Source organism: Oncorhynchus masou, chromosome 23, assembly GCF_036934945.1.
Source record: "Oncorhynchus masou masou isolate Uvic2021 chromosome 23, UVic_Omas_1.1, whole genome shotgun sequence".
Taxonomy (NCBI): Eukaryota; Metazoa; Chordata; class Actinopteri; order Salmoniformes; family Salmonidae; genus Oncorhynchus; species Oncorhynchus masou.
The window spans coordinates 17,185,269-17,212,364 of NC_088234.1; the positions used below are offsets into that span (position 1 = coordinate 17,185,269).

The 27,096-nt window shown below is 43.1% G+C and overlaps 2 protein-coding genes across 11 annotated transcripts in view; one reads left to right on the forward strand and one right to left on the reverse strand.

Moving 5' to 3' along the window:
* Nucleotides 1-13,057, forward strand: part of LOC135510461 (H(+)/Cl(-) exchange transporter 3-like) — a 54,444-nt gene extending 41,387 nt beyond the window's left edge. For 8 of the 10 annotated variants that reach the window (XM_064931403.1, XM_064931404.1, XM_064931409.1 and 5 more), the window contains 9 exons: nucleotides 67-273; nucleotides 979-1,059; nucleotides 1,307-1,855; nucleotides 2,457-2,643; nucleotides 2,931-3,148; nucleotides 3,664-3,844; nucleotides 5,721-5,937; nucleotides 9,159-9,234; nucleotides 11,608-13,057. In XM_064931403.1, coding sequence (XP_064787475.1) covers nucleotides 67-273; nucleotides 979-1,059; nucleotides 1,307-1,855; nucleotides 2,457-2,643; nucleotides 2,931-3,148; nucleotides 3,664-3,844; nucleotides 5,721-5,937; nucleotides 9,159-9,234; nucleotides 11,608-11,784 — 1,893 coding nt within the window. In that variant the 3' untranslated portion in view covers nucleotides 11,785-13,057. The remainder of the gene's footprint in view (nucleotides 1-66; nucleotides 274-978; nucleotides 1,060-1,306; nucleotides 1,856-2,456; nucleotides 2,644-2,930; nucleotides 3,149-3,663; nucleotides 3,845-5,720; nucleotides 5,938-9,158; nucleotides 9,235-11,607) is intronic. The other 2 variants (XM_064931408.1, XM_064931412.1) reach the window with 1 other exon arrangement.
* Nucleotides 13,058-16,611: 3,554 nt separating this feature from the next.
* LOC135510464 (microfibrillar-associated protein 3-like) lies at nucleotides 16,612-26,831 on the reverse strand. The gene is made up of 3 exons (XM_064931416.1): nucleotides 26,417-26,831; nucleotides 18,735-19,030; nucleotides 16,612-18,530 (listed from the first exon to the last, which is right to left on the reverse strand). The coding sequence occupies exons 1-3, from the start codon at nucleotides 26,688-26,690 to the stop codon at nucleotides 17,886-17,888; spliced, it is 1,215 nt and encodes a 404-aa protein (XP_064787488.1). The 5' UTR covers nucleotides 26,691-26,831; the 3' UTR covers nucleotides 16,612-17,885.
* Nucleotides 26,832-27,096: the final 265 nt, after the last annotated feature.

The window sequence follows — 27,096 nt, forward strand, 5'->3', positions numbered from 1 at the left end:
TCATCATCCGGGGGTACCTGGGGAAGTGGACAGTAGTATATTTACCCCCATCTCTCTGTCTCCCAGATAAAGACCATCCTGAGTGGGTTCATCATCCGGGGGTACCTGGGGAAGTGGACCCTGCTGATCAAGACGGTGACCCTGGTGCTGGCTGTAGCGTCTGGGCTGAGCCTGGGGAAGGAGGGACCCCTGGTCCATGTGGCCTGCTGCTGTGGAAACATTTTCTCATACCTCTTCCCCAAGTACAGCAAGAACGAGGCCAAGAAGAGAGAGGTATGTATGATCCACTGTTCTATTAGGTGTGGAGATATGCAATATAACTTTGTCCAAGTAGAGTAGGAATGAGGCCAAGAAGAGAGAGGTATGTATGATCCACTGTTCTATTAGGTGTGGAGATATGCAATATAACTTTGTCCAAGTAGAGTAGGAATGAGGCCAAGAAGAGAGATGTATGTATGATCTACTGTTCTATTAGGTGTGGAGATATGCAATATAACTTTGTCCAAGTAGAGTAGGAATGAGGCCAAGAAGAGAGAGGTATGGATGATCTACTGTTCTATTAGGTATGGAGATATGCAATATAACTTTGTCCAAGTAGAGTAGGAATGAGGCCAAGAAGAGAGAGTGTATGTATGATCTACTGTTCTATTAGGTATGGAGATATGCAATATAACTTTGTCCAAGTAGAGTAGGAATGAGGCCAAGAAGAGAGATGGTGTATGTATCCATTGTATTACATTACAAAGTTTAGCATTTTGTTATAAGACATTATTTTGGTGACCTTTTCTGTTGTATGATTTAAGACTGTGTTCTGGGTAAATACCTGTCAGTGTTTCAGCTCACTCGGCCTGTGTTTTGGATAAATTCCTGTCGGTGTTTCAGCTCACTCGGCCTGTGTTTTGGATAAATTCCTGTAGGTGTTTTAGCTGACTCGGCCTGTGTTTTGGTACTAATCTTTTTTATTTGTTGTCTCTGCAGGTCCTATCTGCAGCATCAGCGGCTGGGGTGTCTGTGGCATTTGGTGCTCCCATAGGAGGAGTACTCTTCAGCTTGGAGGAGGTACATTTTATATTGTGTGTGTGTGTGTTTCTATGAGTGTGTCCGTATGAGTAAGCACATCACACACACACTATAGCCTCGTTTTAGGCCGAGTTTCTGTTTAAGCACTTTGACAACTGCTGATGTAAAAAGTGCTTTATAAATACATTTGATTGATCTGTTCATGCAGGCTTGTGCCTCTGTATGAGTTACTGCATCCCACTATAATGTCCCCGATTCACCTGTCTCTCTGCATCTCTCTCTCTAGGTGAGCTACTACTTTCCTCTGAAGACTCTGTGGCGCTCCTTCTTCGCTGCGCTAGTGGCAGCCTTCGTCCTCCGCTCCATCAACCCGTTTGGCAACAGCCGTCTGGTCCTGTTCTATGTGGAGTACCACACCCCCTGGTACCTGTTTGAGCTTATCCCCTTCATCCTGCTGGGGGTGTTTGGAGGCCTCTGGGGGGCCTTCTTCATCAAGGCCAACATCGCCTGGTGCCGAAGGAGGAAGTCCACCCGCTTCGGGAAATACCCCGTCCTGGAGGTCATCTTCGTGGCGGCCATTACCGCTGTGGTGGCGTTCCCCAACCCCTACACGCGACAGAACACCAGCGAGCTGATTAAGGAGTTGTTCACTGACTGTGGGCCGCTGGAGTCGTCCCAGCTGTGCCAGTACAGGAGTCAGATGAATGGCAGTAAGGCCTTTGTGGATGCGTCGCCTAACAAGCCGGCGGGGCCCGGGGTGTACACAGCCATGTGGCAGCTGTGCCTGGCGCTCGTCTTCAAGATCATCATGACAATATTCACCTTCGGACTCAAGGTGAGGTAGGGCAGGTTGGGTACTACCGTCTCGTTAATGTAGCCCGGCAGTTAAAGGGGAAGTTCAGACAAAAACATCCTTTATAACTACTATTGCCTGGTCGTTTGTCATTACCCCAGACAGTTTTTAGGTCCATTGCTTGAGTATTTAGATGTAGGTAATACGCTGATTCTACCTCCGCCTTCCCCATAGAAACCCCATGCAACGTCAAAAGTCCATCCTAAATTCCTCCTAAACACACCGCTCTGGCCTCCCATGATTGAAATAGTCCTTTTAATGACTTTCTCTGCCCAATTTTTCTGCTAACTTATTTCAGTAGGCACATTTTTACCTATGAATGTCGTCTCGGGGATTTCAGCATTTCGATAAAAAAATACATGTGTTATAAAGAGCCCAGAAGTGTTTTTGGGTGAACTTCCCCTTTTAATGTGATGGTATTGGATATGCATGTCTCTCAGATTGTGGTCTAATCCAAATCTTAGATTGTAGTCTAGACTTTAAGTAATGCTGATCAGGGTTAGTTATGGTTGAGAAATACTGAGCAAATTCAGAATTGGAATTTCAGTTCCGGAGAGTTTTTTTTTGTGGTTCCTGTCCCCAGGTTCCGGCAGGACTATTCATCCCCAGTATGGCCATCGGGGCGATCGCCGGGCGGATTGTTGGCATCGCCGTGGAGCAGCTGGCGTACTACCACCATGACTGGTTAGTGTTCAGGGAGTGGTGCGAGGTAGGCACCGACTGCATCACCCCGGGACTCTATGCCATGGTGGGGGCCGCTGCATGTCTGGGTGAGTTACACTGACTGGATGTGGGTGTCTGTAATGTTATGGTCACGTCTGATACTTCTACTCGGTGTTCATTCTTGTGATCCATTGACAAACACAGTCTATATAACAATGGATCACAGAAACACGGAGCTGTGTAAAATGTCATCTATCCTGTTGGATGGCTTTGGTCCTCTCCCATTCAAGCCTTTCCTTTTGTCTGTAGGTCGTTGCTGTAAAAAGAATAGGTTCTCACTTCGGTCAAATTACCTGGTAAAATAAAAGGTCAATAATATCTATTATTTTTCCAGGTGGTGTGACGAGGATGACCGTGTCTCTCGTGGTTATTGTGTTTGAGCTGACTGGCGGTCTGGAATACATTGTGCCCCTCATGGCGGCCGTCATGACCAGCAAGTGGGTGGGCGACGCCTTTGGGCGTGAGGGCATCTACGAGTCACACATCCGCCTCAACGGGTATCCTTTCCTGGACGCCAAGTCAGAGTTCACACATACCACACTGGCGCGGGAGGTGTGTCAAAATCAAATGTTATTTGTCACGTACACAGTTTACAGCATGTATAAAAGGTGCGGTGAAATGCTTGCATGCTAGCTCCATCAACATATTGTGTGTGTGTGTGTGTGTGTTTGGAACAAATGTTTATTATGGACAGATTCAATTAAAACATTGGCACACCGAATCATTAACAGTTAGGTACCATTGACATCAATGTATGATTAAGTAAAAAGTTGACTTAACTTCTTGGTGACCGAGGGGCAGTATTGAGTAGCTTGGATGAATAAGGTGTCCAGAGTAAGGTGCCTGCTACTCAGTCCCAGATGCTAATATATGCATATTATTAGTAGTATTGGATAGAAAAGACTGAAGTTTCTAAAACCTTTTGAATGATGTCTGTGAGTATAACAGAACTCATATGGCAGGCGAAAACCTGAGAAAAATCCAACCAGGAAGTGGGACATCTGAGGCTTGTAGTTTAAAGGCGTCAGTTAGGGTTCAGCCCTAAACCACTTTCTGTGTGACTTCAGGTGATGCGCCCACAACGTAGTGATCCGCCGTTAGCGGTACTGACGCAGGACGACCTGACGGTGGAGGAACTCCTGGTGATCATCAACGAGACCAGCTACAATGGCTTCCCTGTCATCGTCTCCAAGGAGTCTCAGAGACTGGTGGGCTTCGCCCTGCGCAGGGACATCACCATCGCTATAGGTGAGGCGAAACTGAGACGGCAGGTTGTGGGGGGGCACACACGTACTCAATTACATGCTTGCTTACACATACGGACTTGTGTACACACACACACACACACCTGATCTCTCTCTCTCTCTCGAACTGTTTTATAATTTAATGTGTTTATTTGTCTATCTATTTTATGTATTTGTCTACAAGTTCATATGTTTACAACAAGCAAGGGGAAGATATCAGAATAGGGGCATTGGGGAATAATAACATGTTTTACGGAATAAATTTGTACTGTAGTGAAGCCGTATCTAGAGTAATGCAAGGTCTTGTTCATGATCATGTGAAATGTCAATTGCTATGGAAATGCTGGGATGTGTTTTTCAATTATGTTAAAGGTAATTATAATGCAACTATGACGGTGATACGATATGGATTACAATTATCATCATGAATATTAAGGCTATACGCACTACATGTTACACAGTAGTTACAGACTGTTACACAGACTGAGTTTTTTTTATTCAATATAGGTAATTTTCTTATAAAATGGGTAAAAATAATGTATAGCTACCCCAGGTGTAAAATAGTAAATAACGGCTACTTCTCAGAGTTTTGAATTGACAAGAGGAGTTAAACAAGGGTGTCCGCTATCACCATATCTATTTGTTATGGCCATCGAAATGCTTGCTATTAAAATCAGATCCAATAGCAACATTAGAGGATTATAAATCCAAGGCTTAAAAACAAAGGTGTCCATGTATGCCGATGACTCGTGTTTTATATTAAGTCCGCAAGCTTGATCCCTGCAATGTCTCATTGAAGATCTAGATAACTTTTCTGTACTCGCTGGACTAAAACCTAATTATGATAAGTGTACAATATTATGTATTTGGATCCTTAAATTCAACTTTTACATTACCCTGCAGTTTACCTATAAAATGGGCTGATGGTGAAGTAGACATACTCGGTATTGATATCACAAAATATATAAATAAGCTCCCCACAATGAATTTCAATAGAAACCTTGTAAAAATAGACAAGATCCTGCAACCATGGAGAGTTAAATAGACAAAAAAATGCCCTGATTAACTCCTTGGTCATATCTCAGTTTACTCACTTACTTATGGCGCTGCCTACTCCTGATAATTCATTTTTGAAATCATATTAGCAAAAAAATATTTTGCTTTATCTATATAATGAGTATGAATTGCGTGGGTTGAGATTATTACATGTAAGAGCACTATACTTCTCTCTAAAAGCTTCACTCATTCAAAAGTTGTATTTGAACCCTAAATGGTTCTCAAAGTAGATTACTAAGAAAAGCTCATCCATTTTTTTTAAATGGCCTTTTTGCCTTTGTGCAGATTGCCATGTCTCATTTTTGTCTCATAATTGAAAATGATACCTTTTTCAAAGTATCTCTCTTTTTCAAACAAGCATTGCAGAGCTGGCTCCATTTTCAATTTCATCACCCTGAAAAGATGGAACAAATATTATGGCTAACTCAAATGTGCTGGTTGATAAAATACCTGTATTTATGGGAAAGATGTTTGAAAAGGGTATTTTGTTCTTAAATGATATTGGAATAGTAGAGTTATGTCCTTCATGGAGTTATCAGAATTGTATGGAATGGTCTGCTCAATCCACGAGTACAACCAATTGATTACAGCATTACCTGTTGGATGACTGGTATGATGTAGTTGTTGAGCGGCTTCACTGCAAGTATATTGTATGTTTCGAATATTCAATGAATGAAAAGGTTTCGGGGGGTGCTCAGACCTGGGTTCAAAACTTCAAATAGTGTTTATTTTTTATACTTTAGCTGCACTTGACTTAGCTTGCCTGGCTAGCGCGATGGAACCACTCCTTAGACGCTAATCTTTCTCCCTCCTCCTTTTCACAGAAAACGCACGGCGAAAGCAGGAGGGTATCCTGCTGACCTCGCGGGTCTACTTCACCCAGCACGCCCCCACCCTGCCCGCCGACAGCCCGCGGCCCCTCAAGCTGCGCTCCATCTTGGACATGAGCCCCTTCACCGTGACTGACCACACGCCCATGGAGATAGTGGTGGACATCTTCCGCAAGCTGGGACTTCGTCAGTGTCTGGTGACACACAACGGGTGAGAGGAAAGGGGCTTGGGGGAGAGGGGGGAAAGGGGTAGGGTGGCATGTGAAGAGGGCAGGGGGAGGGGAGAGAGGGGTAGGGTGGCATGTGAAGAGGGCAGGGGGAGGGGGAAAGGGGTAGGGTGGCATGTGAAAAGGGCAAGGGGGAGGGGAGAGGGGGGGAAAGGGGTAGGGTGGCATGTGAAAAGGGGGAGGGGAGAGGGGGGAAAGGGGTAGGGTGGCATGTGAAAAGGGCAAGGGGGAGGGAAGAGGGGGGAAAGGGGTAGGGTGGCATGTGAAAAGGGCAGGGGGAGGGGGGAAGAGGCGATTTTAAAAGTGATCTTGGATGAGAACAATGGGGAGGGAATCACAGCCTCAAAATGAGGGAATGTGTTTTGGTGGGGTGGGGGTGAAAGAAGAGAAGGAAGGAACACTGGATGGAGTCTTCCTCAGTCCTCTTAACCTCAACATGAACTAACAAATACCTCAACAGGCAACAGACAGTTCCATCAGCACACCCTCAAGTTCTGTTCCAATGTACACACTACTACTTAGAATGAAGCAGTGTATTGGATGTCATCTATTCTAAGTGGTATGCTAGTGTGGATATTGGGATGTAGTAGCATCCCCTCACATCCTTACGGAAAAAGATTGCAGTTAGGGTGAAGTATTGTGTTTTGTGCTGCAAATAATGCGTTTGAAATCGTGTTATTATTTTGTTTTTTACTTCAGTAATTTTGCAGTTACAGTGCAGTACACTGCAGTTATTCTACAATTACTCTGTCCAAAATACCACAGTCGACTGCAGTTACTTCACTTTTACTCTAGTTTCAAAACTGCAATCTTTTTTTTGTAAGGGATAGAGTGATGCATGGACACTGGGACTGGAAACCCTGGGGTTATAAACTGGGTAACCTTGTAATCTGTACGCTGCATGGCTTTTCAGCTAAATGCTAGCTGTGCTATGCTAACCAATATAACAACTGTGATGCCGCTTAACAAATAGTTGGTATAGTTTTATCCAATATTTGAGAGACTTATGATGTGTTTAGAAGTTGGTGGTCATCGTCAATTACTGTGGATGAGCTCACTGGTTGAATATGACACTTCAGAGACACCTGCTGGTTAAAATAGGAATTAAAGGATCATTGGATAAACCCTTGCTCTGTGCGTTGTAACTAAAGTAAAAATGCTGAAGTAGTTTGTTGGGGTATCTGTACTTTATACTATTTTATATTTTGGATAACTTTTACTACACTCGATTCCAAAAGACAGGGTTCGTACGTCATGAAAATACTGGAAAAGTTATGGAATTTTAAAATAGTGTTTTCGAGGCCTTAAAGTTTTGGAAAATGATGGAAATGTATTTAATAAATTCTGTTCATGTCATTTATTTAGGCACAGTTTTTAAATATTTTATCAATCAAATAAAAATCAACAGTGATTTAACCGTGCACCGCTACTGCTTGTGAGTAAAGCCATACAAAGTTGATTCATTTAAACGGCACATACGAAAAACAAACGATTCCCTTCGCTAATGTATCAGTTGTGATTCGGTTCAATGCAATGAATTGAAGGTGAATCAAAATAATAATTTGTGAATTGCGAATAGTAATGTTAGGAAAAAATGTTTAGATGAAGCCTTTCTTTTGGATTATTTGGCTTCAAAACTTGTTTTGTAGATTCTTCCAGGTGATTTGGGCATCCAATGTATGGGACATTGCAACTCAATACATGCCAGTCAGCCTGCAAAGTAAACACTTCTAAGATAAATTACTAAATGAAAAGGTACATTTCTTGAAGAAAATCCGTGGGCTTGGTTCAGCTAAATAAAAAGATTTCTAACCTACCGTAGCCATTTGATATGTTAAATGAGTGAATTATTTCAGAAGGCATGAAATATATTTGGTTGCAATGTTCTACATCAAGGGTAGTCAACCATCCTCCAGGAGAGCTAATGGGTGGGCAGGATTTTATTCCTGTCCCCCTCTAACAAACCACATTTTAGAAATGAGCTGCTCAACCGGACCTTGATAAACTGGCTCTGATGTGTTTTGAGCAGGGCTTGATCAAAAGCCTGCACACCCAGTAGCTCTCCAGACTAAGGGTTGACCACGTGTGTTTTATACCGTTGCCTAGCAGGTATTCTACTTTGTGCCTTGCACAACGACAGGAGATGGTAGATGGGAACAGAGAGCAACCTCCCGGTGTAAATACCACATTGCGCATACATTTTTTTTCTACATACATGGAGACGCTGCCAACGGTTGGTCACGGAAATGTGGTTAAAAGTCACGGAGAAGTCATGAAATTCCATCTGTCAAAATGTGTTTGAACCCTGTAAAGAGAGTATGTATACGTTTTACTCCCATACATTTTCCGTGACACCCAAAAATACTCATTACATTTCGAATGCTAAGGCAGGACAGCAATATGGTCCAATTCTCGCACCATCAATATAACGAGTTGTCATCCCTACTGCCTCTGATCTGGCGGACTCACTAACCACATATTGCTTTTGTAAATGATGAGTTAAAAAAAATTAAATCATGCATATGGTTTGCTTAATGTAAGGAATTCCATGTATAGCATTTACTTTTACTACCACTGAAAGGCAGTCAGTGTGTAGATCTATGTTTAAAGACGAGTGTTTAAACGCCCCATCAGGAGAGGAGAGCACTGAGAGTGAATGAGATTACAGATGACAGCAGTCCTTTGTTTTTAGACTTTTTCATTTTTTGTCATTTTATCCTTTTCTATTGTTTGGTTCTCAATGAATTGAGTCTACTATTCACAAGATTAGGTACCATTACAAATCAATAAGAAAGTTGTTGAAACTGACAAATATGATATGAGATATGCAATGATAACAGTAGTTGGCATCCAACTGACACACACTTATACACACTCACCATCAGTACAAGTGGTATATTGATGGACAAGTAAAATATATTGTTAATTGAGCTTTTTTTTTTTGCAATACTATTAGAATATATTAGGTAGGTTGTGTTATGATTTGCCACTTTATGATGTCATTAAGTTGTTTATATAAGTTATTTTTTGTGTACTATGCTTTGCTGCTCTCTGTGTGTGTGTGTGTGTGTGTGTGTGTGTGTGTGTGTGTGTGTGTGTGTGTGTGTGTGTGTGTGTGTGTGTGTGTGTGTGTGTGTGTGTGTGTGTGTGTGTGTGAGTGAGTGAGACGGGCAGTCTCCTGAGTAACAGGTGTGTGTTTGTACAGGATTGTATTGGGCATCATCACTAAGAAGAATATATTAGCGCATCTGGAGGAGCTCAAGGAACACACGGAGCTCCTGGTGACTAGCCCCGCCCCCTGTCTCCTCCCATTCCACTGACCCCTTCCCCTCTCCCATTTCCACCTCTTAGGCCTGCCCTCCTAGGAGCGACGCATGTAACTGACAGTTCCCGTTTCCAATAGCAACCCACTCATCTTACTGTGTCTTTTCAACTCACTCATGAATACACTTTTTTTTGAGGAGGGTTTTGTTTGGTTTGATTTGGTTGGGATGTGTGCATCCACTTTCTCCTCACTGGATACCTACCTACTGTGCCACATTATCACTGATCTCCCTATTCATTCCCTAGTAGTCATTGACAACAGTAAGATTACTATTTATTTTTTGAAGATCTACTCTATATGAGTGTTTATTATGGGTCCTGTAGTGTTGGACTTTGATGGGAACTGTCATTTGAACCTTGATTAGTTAGATATCCATAATTTACTATTGCTCCACAGCCATTCCTTTCAACAACATCCTACTAGCTATTAGTCCCTTCATCAGTAGTGTGGGCTGTTTCATCTGCTATAAGAAATCATTCTAGAATATAGATATATAGAAGCATGAATATACTGATTACATATAGTCATGTAGCCATGCCTGTGTATTTAGAGAGTGTGTCTCACTCAACACTTAGAAAACCTTCACATACAGACTATTACATAATTTCACTCTAAAATCATTTCACTCCAACAGATCGACATCTGACCCGACAACGCGTAGCGCTTCCGGTATTGCCTTTACCGAGCAGACCGTTGGTTGATGTTTTTTCCTGGGAGGGGAGATTTCGCATCTAGTGTCCCTCCCACTCTGCCGTAGACCTAATAGAACCACCCTCCTGTAGTGAGAGAGGAAACTCCCTCTATGGTGGTGTAGCGATGGTGGTGGTGGTAGTAGTGTGTTGGTAGATAATACCTCCAGTAGCGGTAACTAGCCAAGCCACACCCATCCCCCTCCCCCTTCCAACACCCACCCTGATCCTAAACCATACCCACCCACCCCTCCTTCACCCCCATCCAACCTGATCTCAACCCCCCTGCCTCATCCGGTGCCTCCCACCTCAACACCTCCCTTCACTTCCTACAGTACTGACTCTAGCTCTACCCTGGACTGGAGCTGTGACAGACAGGCATACAGCCTCTCCTCACTGCTCTCTCTCTCAGCTCAACTCTGCCCTCACCGTCTGTCTCTCTCAGCTCAACTCTGCCCTCACCGCCTGTCTGTCTCTTTCAGCTCAACTCTGCCCTCACCGCCTGTCTGTCTCTCTCAGCTCAGCCCTCACCGTCTGTCTCTCTCAGCTCAACTCTGCCCTCACCGCCTGTCTGTCTCTTTCAGCTCAACTCTGCCCTCACCGTCCGTCTCTCAGCTCAACTCTGCCCTCACCGTCTGTCTGTCTCTCTCAGCTCAGCCCTCACCGTTCGTCTCTCTCCAATGTCTCCAGATGTTTCACTAAATCTCAAGCTTTCGTCATAGCTGAATTCAAGAGCACAAGTCATAACAAAAAGTCAATTCTAGGAATAATTTTGTGCTGTTGATGGACATCAAGTTGTTATGCAGCTGCACACTCTTACAATGTCGTAATTGACACTTTCTGTGTTAGCATAACTCGTTTACATTTCAACCAATTGTGACCTGGGAGTACCTGTAGCGATGACCCACGTTGTATTTTAGATACAAGTGCTCTTGAATTAACCAGAAATGTTGAGTGAGCGTTCCAGTATGTGTATCTGACAAGGTGAAGGGTTGGTTGGTCAGTCGGTAAGGCAGAAGTGCTCTGCCTTGCAATTCCTATAGTGTTCATCTGACCTGCTCTTCCTGTAGGTGTTCAGTAAATCTCCTCCTCAGGCTTCCAACGAGAATCACTCACTCACCATTCTCCCCTGGTTACTCACCCTCTCCTCCTTCTGTCCTTCCTCGGCACCAGTGGGACTTGTTTTTGTTGGCCTGGCTGCATTGACGGTCACAGTCGGCTGAGTGGTTACTAAGTATTACTACGTTCCCTGTATCACCTTGGGCTAAAATACAGATACAGTGTGGTAGTAATGGTGCGTTACTTCTCTTGACTAAAATGTAGCACTATTTTGTAATTTTTATTTGACATCTGATCATTTAAGCTTCAGATCCCAAAATAATGAGTTTCCTCTGACAAACACATTTCCATAATTTTGTCAGTTGGTTAACAGAGCCCATTATTTAGGTTATTGGTGCGTTATCATTCTGTGTTGATTGATTCCACGATATTGTATCCCTGGCTAAAACCACCACTGACTGACTGCACGAGCCAACAAAAACTTGTAATTCTCTCCCACACCAACCAGACTGTGCTCCCTGCCAGCTCCTCCGTGAATAACTTTTTCTTTCTCCTCTCTATCAATCTCTCTCCCCCTGCAGGCGTCTCCTTGGTATTATCACAAAAAAAGATATCCTTCGTCATATGGCCCAGTTGACCAACCAAGACCCCGACAACATAATGTTCAACTAGTCACCTCCTTCCCAGGTCGTCACGATGATGAGGAGAGAGCGGAGGAGGTGGTGCACCTACTGGAGGGTCGAGGCTCCTCTCTATGACAAACAGCCCCCCCCCCCCGACCCTCCCACCCCATGGAACCCTGTCCCTAACCATAGTGACTGAGAGCCCTAGTGCCTAGGGACCCTCCCACAGAGCCCTAGTGGCCACAGGAAGGATGAGACGAACAGATTAAAGGGATATTAAATGGCTGGTTTTGAAGGATGTTCCGGCCACAAAGTCGCTGCTACTATGGACTGGGACATATATACCCAAGGAACACACTTGACACACACACACACACACACACAGGAGCTCACACTCACTCATACAAACACAGATGCCAGACAAGAGCACACACTTGGCCAATTTGACCTCCTACACACACACACACATGCACGCACACACACCCTTCATGCTCCTCCACCCTTATCCTATTCCTATTGGTTTATACTAGCAGACATTGCTGTGAGCCTGATGCCTGGCTGCCAGGGTGAGACGTCAGAATGATCCTCTAGGACACAAGGAGGGACCTTCAGACACACCGATTTGCTGTCTGCCAGATGCCCTGCCAGGCTCCGACCCCACTGTGTCCCTCCCTCACACCCCGTCCATCCTCAAAATAATTGTTTACCTGGGAACTGTGTGTGAGAGCAATCAAGAGTGCTTATGTATGTGTCACGAGCACCTCAACATTCCATTCAGGTTGTTATAGTAACCCCCCCTAAAGACAACCCTGGTCTTGATATTAGACTGGGCCTCGATCCAATGGAGATTTGCTTTAATGTGTGAGAAGGAGAGAGCTAGAGGGTTGTCAAGGATACAAGCAGGATGTACTGTAGTAGTTAGTTCATGTCTGAGTGTATGGATGTGTGTTGTCGTTCAGTATGTGAAAACAGATGCAGTGTTGTACAGAAGACTCTGATACTCATCAGTTACTCCCTGTTGAACTAAAGAACTGTGTGAGCATGTCCCATTAGGATGGAGACCTAGCAACACTCCAACAGTGAAGGTGGGGAGAGTTTGTAGAAGAAAATATTAAAATGTTGAGTTAAGTTTTTTTTGTTTTTTTTACTACTTTTAGTATTGATATCTACATAACCAAGTAACGAGACAATGTCAAGACTGGAGAACTGCTCTTTTTTTCTTTCCAAGTGAACAACATAATTGATGATGTTGATGGTAATACTGCACAGTAACCGTGTCTTGAAGATTTGCTTAATTAAGCTGTTTCATGGTGTGAGAAATGTATCTTTCAAGGCTCCTCTGCCCAGTCGTCAACAAACATTTTTCTTTGCATGTCAGTTTTAACCAACATAAACCATTTTAAATCGACTTCCAGCATTCCATGGTTGCGTCACAAATGGCACCCTATTCCCTATACAGAGCACTACTCTTACAAATGGCACCCTATTCCCTATATAGAGCACTACTCTTACAAATGGCACCCTATTCCCTATATAGAGCACTATTCTTGAACATGGCCCATATGGCTCTGGTCTAAAGTTAGACTGTGTACAACACATTAGGAACATCTTAATATTGAGTTGCTCTCCCTTTTGCCCTCAGAACATAGACTCTACAAGGTGTCGAAAGTGTTCCACAGGGATGCTGGCCCATGTTGACTCCAATGTTTCAGTTGTCAAATTTGCTTGATGTCCTTTGGGTGGTGGACCATCCTTGATACACACGGGAAACTCAAACCGCTGCACCTGGCACCTTCTACCATGTAAAGGCATGTAAAGCTTTTGTCTTGACCATTCACCCTCAATGACATACATAATGTCTCAAAGGTTAAAGAAGGATTTTTAGGCCATCTCCCCTTTATCTACACTGATTTAACAGGTGTCATCAATAAGGGATCATAACTTTCACCTGGTCATTGTAGATCATGGAAAGAGGTGTTTAATGTTTTGTACCCTCAGTGTATAGGGAATAGGGCGTCGTTTGGGACACAGCCATGTGTAATTCTAAAAAGCATGAATTGAAGGTACAACACGGCGTACCACATTGAGTTGTGCCACCAACCTCTTTAAACTTAAAATAAACGTGTATATTTGAGTTGCTGAAACGTACAGCACACCAAAGGCAATCATTTTGAACCAGCCACGTGTAAACCTAGACTCATGAAAAACTGTAAATAGGATCTTATATCTGCTTCACCCTTTAATGTGTGGCCCACCACACAGGAAGCAGTGACCTCAATGTGTGCACCAGCCAAAGGAGTCCCCTTTCTCTCTTACTTCGTTTCCATGACAAGATGCATAGAGTAGCACCTTACCTGCTGAGTGAAGGATAAGGGTTTGTGTCAATAATGCCACCCTTTTCCCTATATAGTGCACTACTGTTGATCAGGGCCCAAAGGACTCTGGTCAAAAGTAGTACACCTTAGGGAAGAGGGTGCCATTTGGGACACATTCTAAAGGGGGAAGGGCAGGTGATGACTACCGCTGCCAATGATTTTTGCTCTAGTTCCTTAGTATTGCAGTGACTGTCCTCGGTCATATTCATTAGGGACCAAAAAAAAAAAGACCCATTTTACATTGCCAAACGTTTTCCGTTGCTTGCCCTAATGGATACGACCTGCTGTCGGTTGATGAAGAGCGCATTGTCCCCTGTGGTGGTCATCTAGCACTGGTTGTCTTCATACTGATCAATGTTTTTCCTTTTATGGTAGTTGTTTAGTTGGTCATTAGGCAGAATTGTATGTATGATTACATTGATTGTACACTTTAACTATATGTAAAGATTAAACATTTTGTTTAATTAAATGTGAATTGCAAAAAATTGACTGGGTTCTTAACAAAGATTTTAAACATTTAACAAGCATGTACTGAGGTAAAAGGCTGAACACACCTCAGTTACTGTCATGTGTTTAGTCACCTCAGTTAACTAAAATGTGTCAAGATTTTCCAGTGACTGATTAAGTTGACGGTATAGTACACCTAGGAACAAAGATCCAGATCATCTGTTCCCAGCAGTACACTAAACACCACCTATCTTTTCACTGGTGTAGAAGAGACAGAGAGCAGGAACACTGGTGTAGAGAGAGGATGGGTTCTGTCACCAACCCAAGGAGGCCCTGTAGCAGCACCTAGATCTTCTGCACAAATTCTGTCAGGCTTGGGCCCTGACAGTAAATCTCAGTAGGGCAAAGAATAATGGTGTTCCAAAAAAGGTCCAGTCCCCAGGACCACAAATACAAATTCCATCTAGACACCGTTGTCCTAGAGCACACAAACTATACCTCGGCCTAAACATCAGCACTACAGGTAACTTCCACAATGCTGTGAACGTGTCAACATACCAATTAGGATCTGGCTAAAAACACTTGAATCAGTTATAGAATCCATTGCCCTTTATGATTTTGTGGAGGTCAGAGGTCTGCTAACCAACCAAAAATTCACCAAATGGGTCAAACACCAAATTGAGACTGCATGCAGAATTCTGCAAACATATGTGTACAACTTAAAACACCAAATAATGCATGCAGAGCAGAATTAGGCCGATATCCGCTAATTATCAAAATCCAGAAAAGAAAAAAAAACGTTAAATTCTACAACCACCAAAAAAGAAGCGATTCCCAAACCTTCCATAAAAGCCATCACCTACAGAGAGATAAACCTGGAGAAGAGTCCCCTAAGCAAGCTGGTCCTGGGGCTCTGTTCAAACAACAGACCCCACAGAGCCCCCAGGGCAGTAACACATTTAGACCCAACCAAATCATGAGAAAAAAGAAAATTACTTGACACATTGGAAAGAAGTTACAAAAAAAAGAGCAAACGAGAATGTTATTTGGCCCTAAACAGAGTACAGTGGCAGAATACCTGACCACTGACTGACCCAAACTTAAGGAAAGCATTGACTATGTACAGGACTCAGTGAGCAAAGCCTTGCTATTGAGAAAGGCTGCCATAGCCGGTCTATGTGCACACTACCCACAACATGTGGAAACAGCTGCACTTCCTAACCTCCTGCCAAATATGACCAGAGAAACATATTTCCCTCAGATTACACAGACCCACATCACAGCAACAATATTTGTGACCAGTTGCCACAAGGGCAACCACTGAAGAACAAATACCATTGTAAATACAACCCATGTCTATTTTCCTTTTTATACTTGAACTATTTGCACATACGACATGTCTTCATTCTTCAGGAACTTGTGGGTGTAAAATTTACTGTATATATTGTTTGTTTCTCTATTCCACTTGCTCGAGAGAAAATAAACACTTGGTTAAAGAACAGAAAGAGGGACTATGCCACCCAGACTTCAACACAAACCAGTCTCTGTGAAGGCCTCCTTTCCTGTGAGTTGGAAGCAGTACAAAGACAAAGCCTAACGTCAGCTTCTAATGCCAGTCAGTTTACACTGTCAGCTCTCTCTCGCTCTCACACACACACACACACACACACGTCTCCTATTACAGGGATTGTTCAAGCTCTTATCAGTCACTGGCCTAGGACTGGTTTTCCATTCAAATTCATATCTGCTCTCCAAGCCTTTGTGCCTGTCCTTTTAACATCCACTGGGCTATTTCTATGCATGTGCACACTGCCCTCGGTATGCGTCACATTACGCATGCTTAGGTTAGTTTGCTTCCCTTGAACATTCCTTCCTGCCAAGATGAGCAGTGAGCTAAAACAAATGTTTTCTTGCTAGCTTGCGACCCATCTATAATGACCACCAAAACTATGGTTACAAGAACAAAATGGGTGCCTTTTGTTTTGGCGTAGTGGGAGCCGGCGAGGCTGATTGGGGGAATGAATCAGGTGGCGATTAGGTGTCCTTGGTCCTCAGAGAAAGAGCGAGGGAGGGAGGGAGGGAGAGGCCTAGGATGGCCCATAATGTTTTGTTTCTGCACAATTCAAACCAAACTGGAGGAAACCATGGTAACACAGATTTTATTTTCACTACAAAAAAAAAAGAGCATAGTTTAAAGCAGAGCAACATCAACCCCCACCCAGACTATTAAGCAGATAAAGTATTTTAGTCCTGTTAAAAGACTAATCCCAATACGTCGCACTCATTTCACATGCATCAGACTGTCAATGAAGCCTTTAATTTCAAACACGTACAGAGGGGAAGGAGGCTGGGGTTTGAGACCCAATTAAAACGAGAAAAGAAAATTCACATATTACAAAAAGGAAATGGGAGAAAATAAGAGGGGAATATTGGAAACACAGACCGTATAAAGGCGGCAAAATTGTAAAACGTCTAACATCTAGGAAGTCAAAACACCACAGGGGCATCATAATAATAATAAATGTCATTTCTCAAAATGTTTCAATGAACCACACTGGAAGGCTATAGTGGCTATGCAATTGTTAATTACGTGCATCACAGACCAGAAGGCCTGAAACATCTAGGTCTTCAATCATCCCCTGAAATATTATTCATGATCCAATAATTCAGCCGTTACAGAAGTTACATCAGTCTATATAAATCACTTGTATAGACTTTGACTAAATGTGACTGTAGACCACACTTTCAAATCCATATTTTATTCTCAGAGTCCAGCATGCATTTGACCTACTATAACATGACACTGAAACTTCAGGTCGGTTGGTTGTAACAGTGGTAGGATAATGTGCAGTCTTTTCAAGCTGAAACAAAAGAAGCCTTGGTGGTCTGTTTAGTAACAGTGATTTGCACAATGTCAGCTTGAAAAGCTAATTGATTCATTTATCATAAAACGGAATAATACTGCAAAGAGAAAAGCATAACCGTCAACAAGTCCATCGGGTTTTTCCTTCCTGAAATCGATTGAGGAAATGCTGGAAACGAAAAACAAACAGCTCTTTCGTCTGCTTACTAATACTAATTAAATGGCCCTTTACAATGCTTTATACTTACGCATATCGCTTCTTAGTTATCCTCTCCAGCCACAATATATTCAACATGAAGATCCATAAGCATGAAGGATGATGATTATACTCAATGTCTTATCAAGTTGATTTATTGGAATCCAGACTAGGTTATTAGAATATAATCCAGATGGACCTACATACGTAGTATCTAGGTTCCAGTTTTAAGCTAGTTCTGTTGAGAAGTGAAATAAAATGACCTTTTCTTGACATATTCTATGTTTTTGAGGGTGGGGGAGGGAAATGCATAGGACAGGATCGTTCATCCCATTCTTTTTCCCCCTCCTGTTGTTTACACATAGCTTTCGTAAATCACCTGACCAGGCTGTAGCTTAGTAGTAACCTCTGGATCTGGCTCCGCCTCCAGCTCCACCCCCAATGCCGCCTCCTCCACTGGCTCCTGCTCCGGCTCGGAACCCTGCTCCTCTTGCTCCTCCTCTAGGTGCAGGGGAGGAGATGAAGGCGTGGCCTCGGCCAGAGCCGGGGCCTCCATGGGTAGCGGGGGGTGGATGGACACCTGGATGGCGATGTGCTGAGGCTGCTCGTGCAACGACGCGTCGTCAGAATCCGCTGCAGGGGATCCAGAACGCTCCCTCTCTCTCTCCCGGAGGATGGTGAAGACGTCGCCGGGCCCCACCCCGACCAGGGCCCCCTGCACCAGGGCTGCCCGGCATCCCAATGCCCCGCCCATGTGGTGCCCCTCTGGGGCCTGGCGGAGGAACGTGTGCCTCATCTCCTCAACCCCCACCACTTCCAGGATCTCCTCCATGAAGGTGCGGCAGTTCATGATGAGCGGGGGCAGCGGGATGCTGCGGGCCAGCTCCTCGATGTAGCGGGCAAACTCCATGGTCTTGAACTGGGTCACCTTGGCCAGCTCCAGGGTCTTGGCTGACGTGATGATGGGGATACGCTTGGCGATTTCAAACGCCTTCTGGAGCTTTAAAATAGAAGAGAATAGATTGGAATTTAACTTTATTGGACATTAATTATCATGGATGGAAATGTTTCGATTCTTATTTTATTTTATTAAAAACATCACCTATGTACATTCAAAACAGTTACACACTCACTCACCCACCCACAAAGTTACTAGCTATGTCTTTGTACGGTCCTCAAAAGTATAGCCAAATGCGACACAAACCTTCTCGGCGCCCTCAGTGCGGAAGAAGTCGTTGATGGCCTTCTCAGTCTTCTTCAGGTGGCTGCTCATCATGCAGAGGCGCGTGATGTTGAGGATCATGATGATGGTGAAGGTGACGAGGCACACGACAACGTAGTAGGCCCCCAGGTCCCCGCTGTGCAGGACCACGCGCATGGTCACTGTGCAGTTGGCGCTGCCGTGCACATTGGACGCCATGCACGTGTACTTACCACGGTCGGCGAACGTGATCTCTGTGATGTTGAGGATGCCATCGTCCGTCAGCAACCACTTGTCACCTTTCGGAGGAGAAAGAGACAGACCGAGACAGTCATTTAGAGGACTGTAGCTTCAAAATCGGTCCCCACCAATTAAACCCAAAATTCACCCAAACCAACTGTAGGTTTTTCACATTAACAATGGTAAAGGACAGACTTAACTCGAACAGATCATGATACATTGCTACAGAAAGAACTATCATACCATAGAAACAGGGTCGATTTTCCTTCAAGGAATGGGCTATCCTTTCTATGAATTCTATTTCTATGGATCAATCAAGTCACAGGAGGCTTCAGAGGGGAGGACGGCTCATAATAATGGCTGTATCGGAGCAAATGGAATGGCATCAAGCACCTGGAAACCATGTGTATGATGCCATTAACACGAGCCCGTTCACCCCAATTAAGGTGCCACCAACCTCGTGTGTTTCAAGGTCAGTGCAATATGCATTTCCTGGTTACAAAGACAGCAGCCAGGCTCAGGCTATGCTAGACGGGAAGGTATCTACTAGTTTTTCCAAGACAGTCACGTGCAACAGCTTTTTATAGCTAGCTGCCATGGCCATGCTTTCTGAGAAGGCCTTTGGGTTTGCACTGCATCAGGCTCGGCCACTAATGAAATGCATGTTTTTGGCACAGAGCTCGATTCATTCATTATCCCCCATAATCTAGGCCTATAAAGGACTCCTGTAATTAATTTATTGCAACAAATAGCGATTCATTAGGTTGCATAATTGATATTATTGAGTGATAATATTATGCCAACTGCAGGACTGTCCTCGAGCCTGCAATCCAGCAACCAGCTATTTTTAAACATACTTTGGATTGGAATCCTCGACCCCCCCCGAAGCGGACCAGTCTTCCCTTTATATTAGTTACTGAGAAACCATCTTTGTTTCATTTGTCCACTGTTGATACAGTCCAAAAACATGTTGCATGTCAACAATCAAGTTTTCTAGATATAGAACTTTCAAAATACAGTGTCACAGTACGATGCGTTTTGTTCCTTGTTTATTTAAAATTCTCCATTCCAAATGGCACCCTATTCCCTATTTGGTGCACTACATTTGATCAGGGCCTATAGGGCTCTGGTTAAAAGTATTGCGACTTAATAATAATAAATGGGCCTTTGTAGTGCTTTTCAAGGACCCAATGTCGCTTTAAAATTGATAGAAATTAAAAAGAAAACAGGAGTCAAAACAAACTAAACAGACGAAACAAAACATGAATAAAGAGAGGGTTGGGCTCAAAGAAGGGAAAGGGTAGGCCTTTTCAAAGAGGTGGGGCTATAGGAGGGACAAAGATAGTGATGAACGCCGAGTCCCGGATGGCTAGAGGGAGGGAGTTCCAGAGCCTAGGAGCAAACCTGGAGAAGGTCCTGTTTCCGAAGCTTTGACCTGGGGATGAATAGTGAATAGAGAATAGGGTGCCATTTGGGATGTAGACTGGTCAATATTTAAATAGAGAGTGGGGCTGAGGGAAGCTGCATTCTGTCTGGGAAAATACCATGTGGTGCTTGCTGGTGAACAGGGAGACAAACGCCTGGAGCGGAACACAAACAAACAAGCTATCATGTAAATGTTGAACCAAGGAAGTAGCCAGCCACACATTAAAGCGTGTTACAAACATCTGTCGACTGTCGAAATTGGTTCGTCTTCCTCTACTACTAGGCTACTACTACTGCTGATACAACTAATCTTGGTATAATATCCAATTTATTAAGAAGCTCTTTTGTTATACCTATCAAGGCAAAATATCCTGAACAAAAATATTAACGCAACATGCAACAATTTTACCGAGTTACAATTCATATAAGGAAATCAGAAAATTCAAATAAATAAATTAGGCCCTAATCTATGGATTTCACATGACTGAGTAGAGGCCCACCCACTGGGGAGCCAGGCCCAGACAACCAGAATACAGGAGTAATGAAAATTCCTCAGTTTCATCAGCTGTCCGGTTGCAGGTCTCAGACGATCCTGCAGGTGACAAGCCAGATGTGGAGGTCCTGGGCTGGCAGGGTTACAGTTCTGCAGTTCTGAGGCCAGTTGGACGTGATGCCAAATTCTCTAAAACAATGTTGGAGGCGGCTTATGGTAGAGAAATTACCATTCAATTATCTGGCAACAGCTTGGGTGGACATCCCTGCAGTCAGCATGGCAATTACACGCCCCCTCAAAACTTGAGACATCTGTGGCATTGTGTTGTGTGACAAAACTGCACAATTTAGAGTGGCCTTTTATTGTCCCCAGCACAAGGTGCACCTGTGTAATGATCATGTTTTATCAGTTTCTTGATATGCCACACCTGTCAGGTGGTTGGATTATCTTGGGAAAGGAGAAATGCTCATGAACAGGGATGTAAACAAATTTGTGCACAAAACTTGAGAGAAATACGATTTTTGTTCTTATGGAACATTTCTGGGATTCTTTTAATTTCAGCTCATGAAACATGGAACCAGCACTTTAATGTTGTGTTTATATTTTTTGTTCAGTATAAATGTCATCCTGGCTATATTTCACCATGGTCTACATTGACCACTATTCTCCTGTCGCTGCATGAAGTGGCATCATCTGCCATTGCGTTAGAACATCAACGTACGTAGGCATGTGGTGAGACCGTGGATGGATGGATGACTTCGCGTCTCTCTCTCTCCAGATTCTGACAGCTCATCCTGAGTGGGTGGGTGACTCAGAAAGAGAGAGTCTATCACAGAATGCGAGAGAACATGAAACCAATTCTGGAGGCGAGTAGTGTTAGGCTTAAGACAGAGCATGAATAGACTAGTACACACACACCTTCGCTTCCCACACACTTAAATCCATCAAGCCTCCAGCCTGTCTGTCGTGTCTCTAAAAAACCTGAATGCGTAAAGGAAATGTACCGGGGAACCTGGACATGAATTTATTTCCATGAGACTAGAGAGACTAAGCGTATACACCCCTGCCCCCGTGTGAAGTGTTTTAAGGCTTCCTTGGAAAGTACGTGAGCGTGTGGAAAGCCAAAGCTCTCTAAAAAAACAAGTGTCGACAGCTATAAAAGAAAAGTCATGCGCAACAGGGAAGAAACAACTGTTGTGTATGTCATAACAGGTCTGTGACAGAGCCTTGTGGAGCATGAAGTCCTCTACTGACTGGCTCACCGTCATCCATTAGTAAAATAGCCCCAGCTATGACCACAACAAAACATCAATCTAAACATTGACAAATGTATTAATGTTGTTTGCATGCTACAGGTAACAGGCCCTAGTGGTTCAATAATGATTGTTGTGCCAGAGCAAGTTCCAACAGGTCTGTTCAAAATGGAACCCGCAATGCTCATTTAGCATTCCTGTTTTATAGCAGGTGACTCACACGGTTAAAAGCTTAGATTTTTCATTATTGTAGCCGACTATTTATCTGGAACATATTTTCTACATAGACAGTATTCTCTCTACATAGACAGTATTCTCTCTACATAGACAGTATTCTCTCTACATAGACAGTATTCTCTCTACATAGACAGTATTCTCTCTACATCTTTTCTACCCAGACAGTGCTCTCTCTACATATTTTCTACATAGAGTATTCTCTCTACATCTTTTCTACCCAGACAGTGCTCTCTCTACATATTTTCTACATAGACAGTATTCTCTCTACATCTTTTCTACCCAGACAGTACTCTCTCTACATATTTTCTACATAGAGTATTCTCTCTACATCTTTTCTACCCAGACAGTACTCTCTCTACATCTTTTCTACCCAGACAGTATTCTCTCTACATATTTTCTATCCAGACAGTATTCTCTCTACATATTTTCTACATAGACAGTACTCTCTCTACATATTTTCTACATAGACAGTATTCTCTCTACATCTTTTCTACCCAGACAGTACTCTCTCTACATATTTTCTACATAGACAGTATTCTCTCTACATCTTTTCTACCCAGACAGTACTCGCTCTACATATTTTCTACATAGACAGTATTCTCTCTACATCTTTTCTACCCAGACAGTACTCGCTCTACATATTTTCTACATAGACAGTATTCTCTCTACATCTTTTCTACCCAGACAGTACTCTCTCTACATCTTTTCTACATAGACAGTATTCTCTCTACATCTTTTCTACCCAGACAGTACTCTCTCTACATATTTTCTACATAGACAGTATTCTCTCTACATCTTTTCTACCCAGACAGTACTCTCTCTACATATTTTCTACATAGACAGTATTCTCTCTACATCTTTTCTACCCAGACAGTACTCTCTCTACATATTTTCTACATAGAGTATTCTCTCTACATCTTTTCTACCCAGACAGTGCTCTCTCTCTACATATTTTCTACATAGACAGTATTCTCTCTACATCTTTTCTACCCAGACAGTACTCTCTCTACATATTTTCTACATAGACAGTATTCTCTCTACATCTTTTCTACATAGACAGTATTCTCTCTACATCTTTTCTACCCAGACAGTACTCTCTCTACATATTTTCTACATAGACAGTATTCTCTCTACATCTTTTCTACCCAGACAGTACTCTCTCTACATATTTTCTACATAGACAGTATTCTCTCTACATCTTTTCTACCCAGACAGTACTCTCTCTACATATTTTCTACATAGACAGTATTCTCTCTACATCTTTTCTACCCAGACAGTACTCTCTCTACATATTTTTTACATAGACAGTATTCTCTCTACATCTTTTCTCAACTCCTTTTTCCCCATCTCCTCTTTTCTCTTTCCAATCTGCCTCCACATATAGCAGATAGGATCATTTCTTTCATTCAGTCCTAATCTATTAGTATCCTACCCGTTAGTATGCTATTAGTATCCTACCCATTTGTATCCTCCCCATTTGTATCCTACCTGTTAGTATGCTACATGTTAGTCTCCAATTAGTATTTTACCTGTTAGTCTCCAATTAATATCTTACCTGTTAGTATCCTATTACCTCCAACCTGTTAGTATCCTATTACCTCCAACCTGTTAGTATCCTATTACCTCCAACCTGTTAGTATCCTATTACCTCCAACCTGTTAGTATCCTATTACCTCCAACCTGTTAGTATCCTATTACCTCCAACCTGTTAGTATCTTGGCTGTTACTATACTGTTAGTATCTTACATGTTAGTATACTATTATCTCCTACCCATTAGTATCTTATTACATGTTAGCATTCTACCTGCTAGTATCCTACCTGTTATAGTATGCTATTAGGATCTTCCCACCTGTTAGTATCCTCCTATTACCCCCTCCCACCTGTTAGGATGATCCTATTACCCCCTCCCACCTGTTAGTATCCTATTACCTCCTTCCACCTGTTAGTATCCTATTACCTCCTATTACCCCCTCCCACCTGTTAGGATCCTACTACCCCCTCACGCCTGTTAGGATCCTACTAGTATCACGCCTGTTAGGATCCTACTAGTATCCCGCCTGTTAGAATCCTGTTAGTCTCCCGCCTGTTAGAATCCTGTTAGTCTCCCGCCTGTTAGAATCCTGTTAGTCTCCCGCCTGTTAGAATCCTGTTAGTCTCCCGCCTGTTAGGATCCAGTTAGTCTCCCGCCTGTTAGAATCCTGTTAGTCTCCCGCCTGTTAGAATCCTACTAGTATCCCGCCTGTTAGAATCCTGTTAGTCTCCTGCCTGTTAGAATCCTGTTAGTCTCCTGCCTGTTAGAATCCTGTTAGTCTCCTGCCTGTTAGAATCCTGTTAGTCTCCCGCCTGTTAGAATCCTGTTAGTCTCCTGCCTGTTAGAATCCTGTTAGTCTCCTGCCTGTTAGAATCCTGTTAGTCTCCTGCCTGTTAGAATCCTGTTAGTCTCCTGCCTGTTAGAATCCTGTTAGTCTCCTGCCTGTTAGAATCCTGTTAGTCTCCTGCCTGTTAGAATCCTGTTAGTCTCCTGCCTGTTAGGATCCTGTTAGTCTCCTGCCTGTTAGAATCCTGTTAGTCTCCTGCCTGTTAGAATCCTGTTAGTCTCCTGCCTGTTAGAATCCTGTTAGTCTCCTGCCTGTTAGAATCCTGTTAGTCTCCTGCCTGTTAGAATCCTGTTAGTCTCCTGCCTGTTAGAATCCTGTTAGTCTCCTGCCTGTTAGAATCCTGTTAGTCTCCTGCCTGATAGAATCCTGTTAGTCTCCTGCCTGTTAGAATCCTGTTAGTCTCCTGCCTGTTAGAATCCTGTTAGTCTCCTGCCTGTTAGGATCCTGTTAGTCTCCTGCCTGTTAGAATCCTGTTAGTCTCCTGCCTGTTAGAATCCTGTTAGTCTCCTGCCTGTTAGAATCCTGTTAGTCTCCTGCCTGTTAGAATCCTGTTAGTCTCCTGCCTGTTAGAATCCTGTTAGTCTCCTGCCTGATAGAATCCTGTTAGTCTCCTGCCTGATAGTATCCTACCTGATAATTATATCCGCTAGTATTCTACCTGTTAGTATGCTAATAGGATCCTCCTACCTGTTAGTATCCTATTAGTTTCCTACATTTTATTCTCCTATTAATATCATACCTGTTAGTATCCTACCAGTCCCCTATCTTTCAATCTCCTATTAGTATCCTACCTGTTAGTACACTATCCGATGCCATTCATATTTACTAACAACCTTCCTGTTTTATGATCTACATTCAGCTCAATACTGTATTATGTATCTACACACAGTTAGGTAGTGGCTGTGACCACCAATCTGCCTCCATATAGGCACCAGTAGATTGTTTTCTCTTTCAGTTGTAATCTATGACAATAGTATCCCATCAATGCCAGCAATATTATGTACTTTATCTAGTATCTGAAGTTATGTAATGGCTGTAACTTTTTAACTCTTGAGGTTTTGAAAAAAAAGAGGGGACAGGCCAGCTTGTTTGGTTTGTTATCATCATGGCTTTGGTGTATGATTATGCTTATCTGCTGGGTTGGCATTGCATAATCGCAGCAAATAATCCCCCTTGATATATATATATATATATATATATATATATCATCATCATAGTCTGTCATAATGCAACTACTCAATGTGACCTTCCTATGAAATCCCCCCCCCCACCCCTCTCTGTTCTTCCTCCCTCCATTGAACACAGCACACAAATATTTTTGACTGTAGTCTACAAATGCTGCCCTTTGGCCATACAAAAACTTAAATACAGAGGGATTTAGTCAATAGTTTACAGAGATTGAGGCTATTTTAACTATAAATCATAATTCTACCTTTTTTCATGACAGTTTGTGTTAATGCCTGTCGTCCACTGCGTCAGACGGTCTGCATAGTCACACGATTTATTTCATAATGCCTTATTATTGAAATAGAACTTGAATGGTAATGCCTTAAGCCGGACACTGGCAGTTCAAATTGGTGTTGAGAGCTGCTGATTCTGTGGCTAAAGCCACATCAAGGATATTATTGATAACTGTACATTCAATTAGCTTGACTTACTTGTCTCCGTGTCCAGCAGGTCTCCATGTGAGTTGAACCACTGTATATTCGGTACAGGCTCTCCAGTGACGTTGCAATCAATCAGCGCGCAGTTACCTTCGCGGGCGATGATCTGGCTTACTTTCGAGAACACCAGGGGGACAAATCCACCATCTGTCACCGTGCCGTTTTCTGTGCTGTTTCTATCTGAAACCGCCGATAGAACCCCGGCGGTGTAGAGGCTGATAGTGGACAGTAGCAAGAGGCTAAAACCGTAGCCACTTGACCGACTCATTTTTTCCCCTTCTTCCTGACCGTCGCTTTCCCCTGAGGATAGTTTGTCATGCCACTCGCGTCTTCATGTTCAACACATACTGGCTATCTCCTGATTGCGGTAATGAAAGGCAATTTGGTATTCTGCTCCAAATCTTGAAGCATTCCACTGGAAGAGGAAAACAATCAAAGAAAGAAAAGCACTCATGAACATTCTGAACAGTTGGTTTGTTTAGATGGTAATGATTTCTCTGCTGAACCAAAAGATAAGGCCAGGGACCTTTGGTTGATAAATGACTCCCAGACCCAATAGTCTTTGACTCGGGCAACAACAAAGAAACACTACCAAATACAATAACAGTTGTTTTACTGTAAAGCCAACAATGCATGTAATATTGTTGTTACAGCAACAGTATCTGTTAATGCAT

Bases quoted from the DNA above. Each gene is read 5' to 3' on its own strand.
- LOC135510464 (XM_064931416.1), bottom strand. From the start codon at position 26,690: ATGAGTCGGTCAAGTGGCTACGGTTTTAGCCTCTTGCTACTGTCCACT. The intron at 19,031-26,416 runs GTAAGTCAAGCT...CTCCTCCGAAAG, and splicing joins CCTGCTGGACACGGAGACAA to GTGACAAGTGGTTGCTGACG. The intron at 18,531-18,734 runs GTTTGTGTCGCA...TCTATTTTAAAG, and splicing joins GCACTGAGGGCGCCGAGAAG to CTCCAGAAGGCGTTTGAAAT.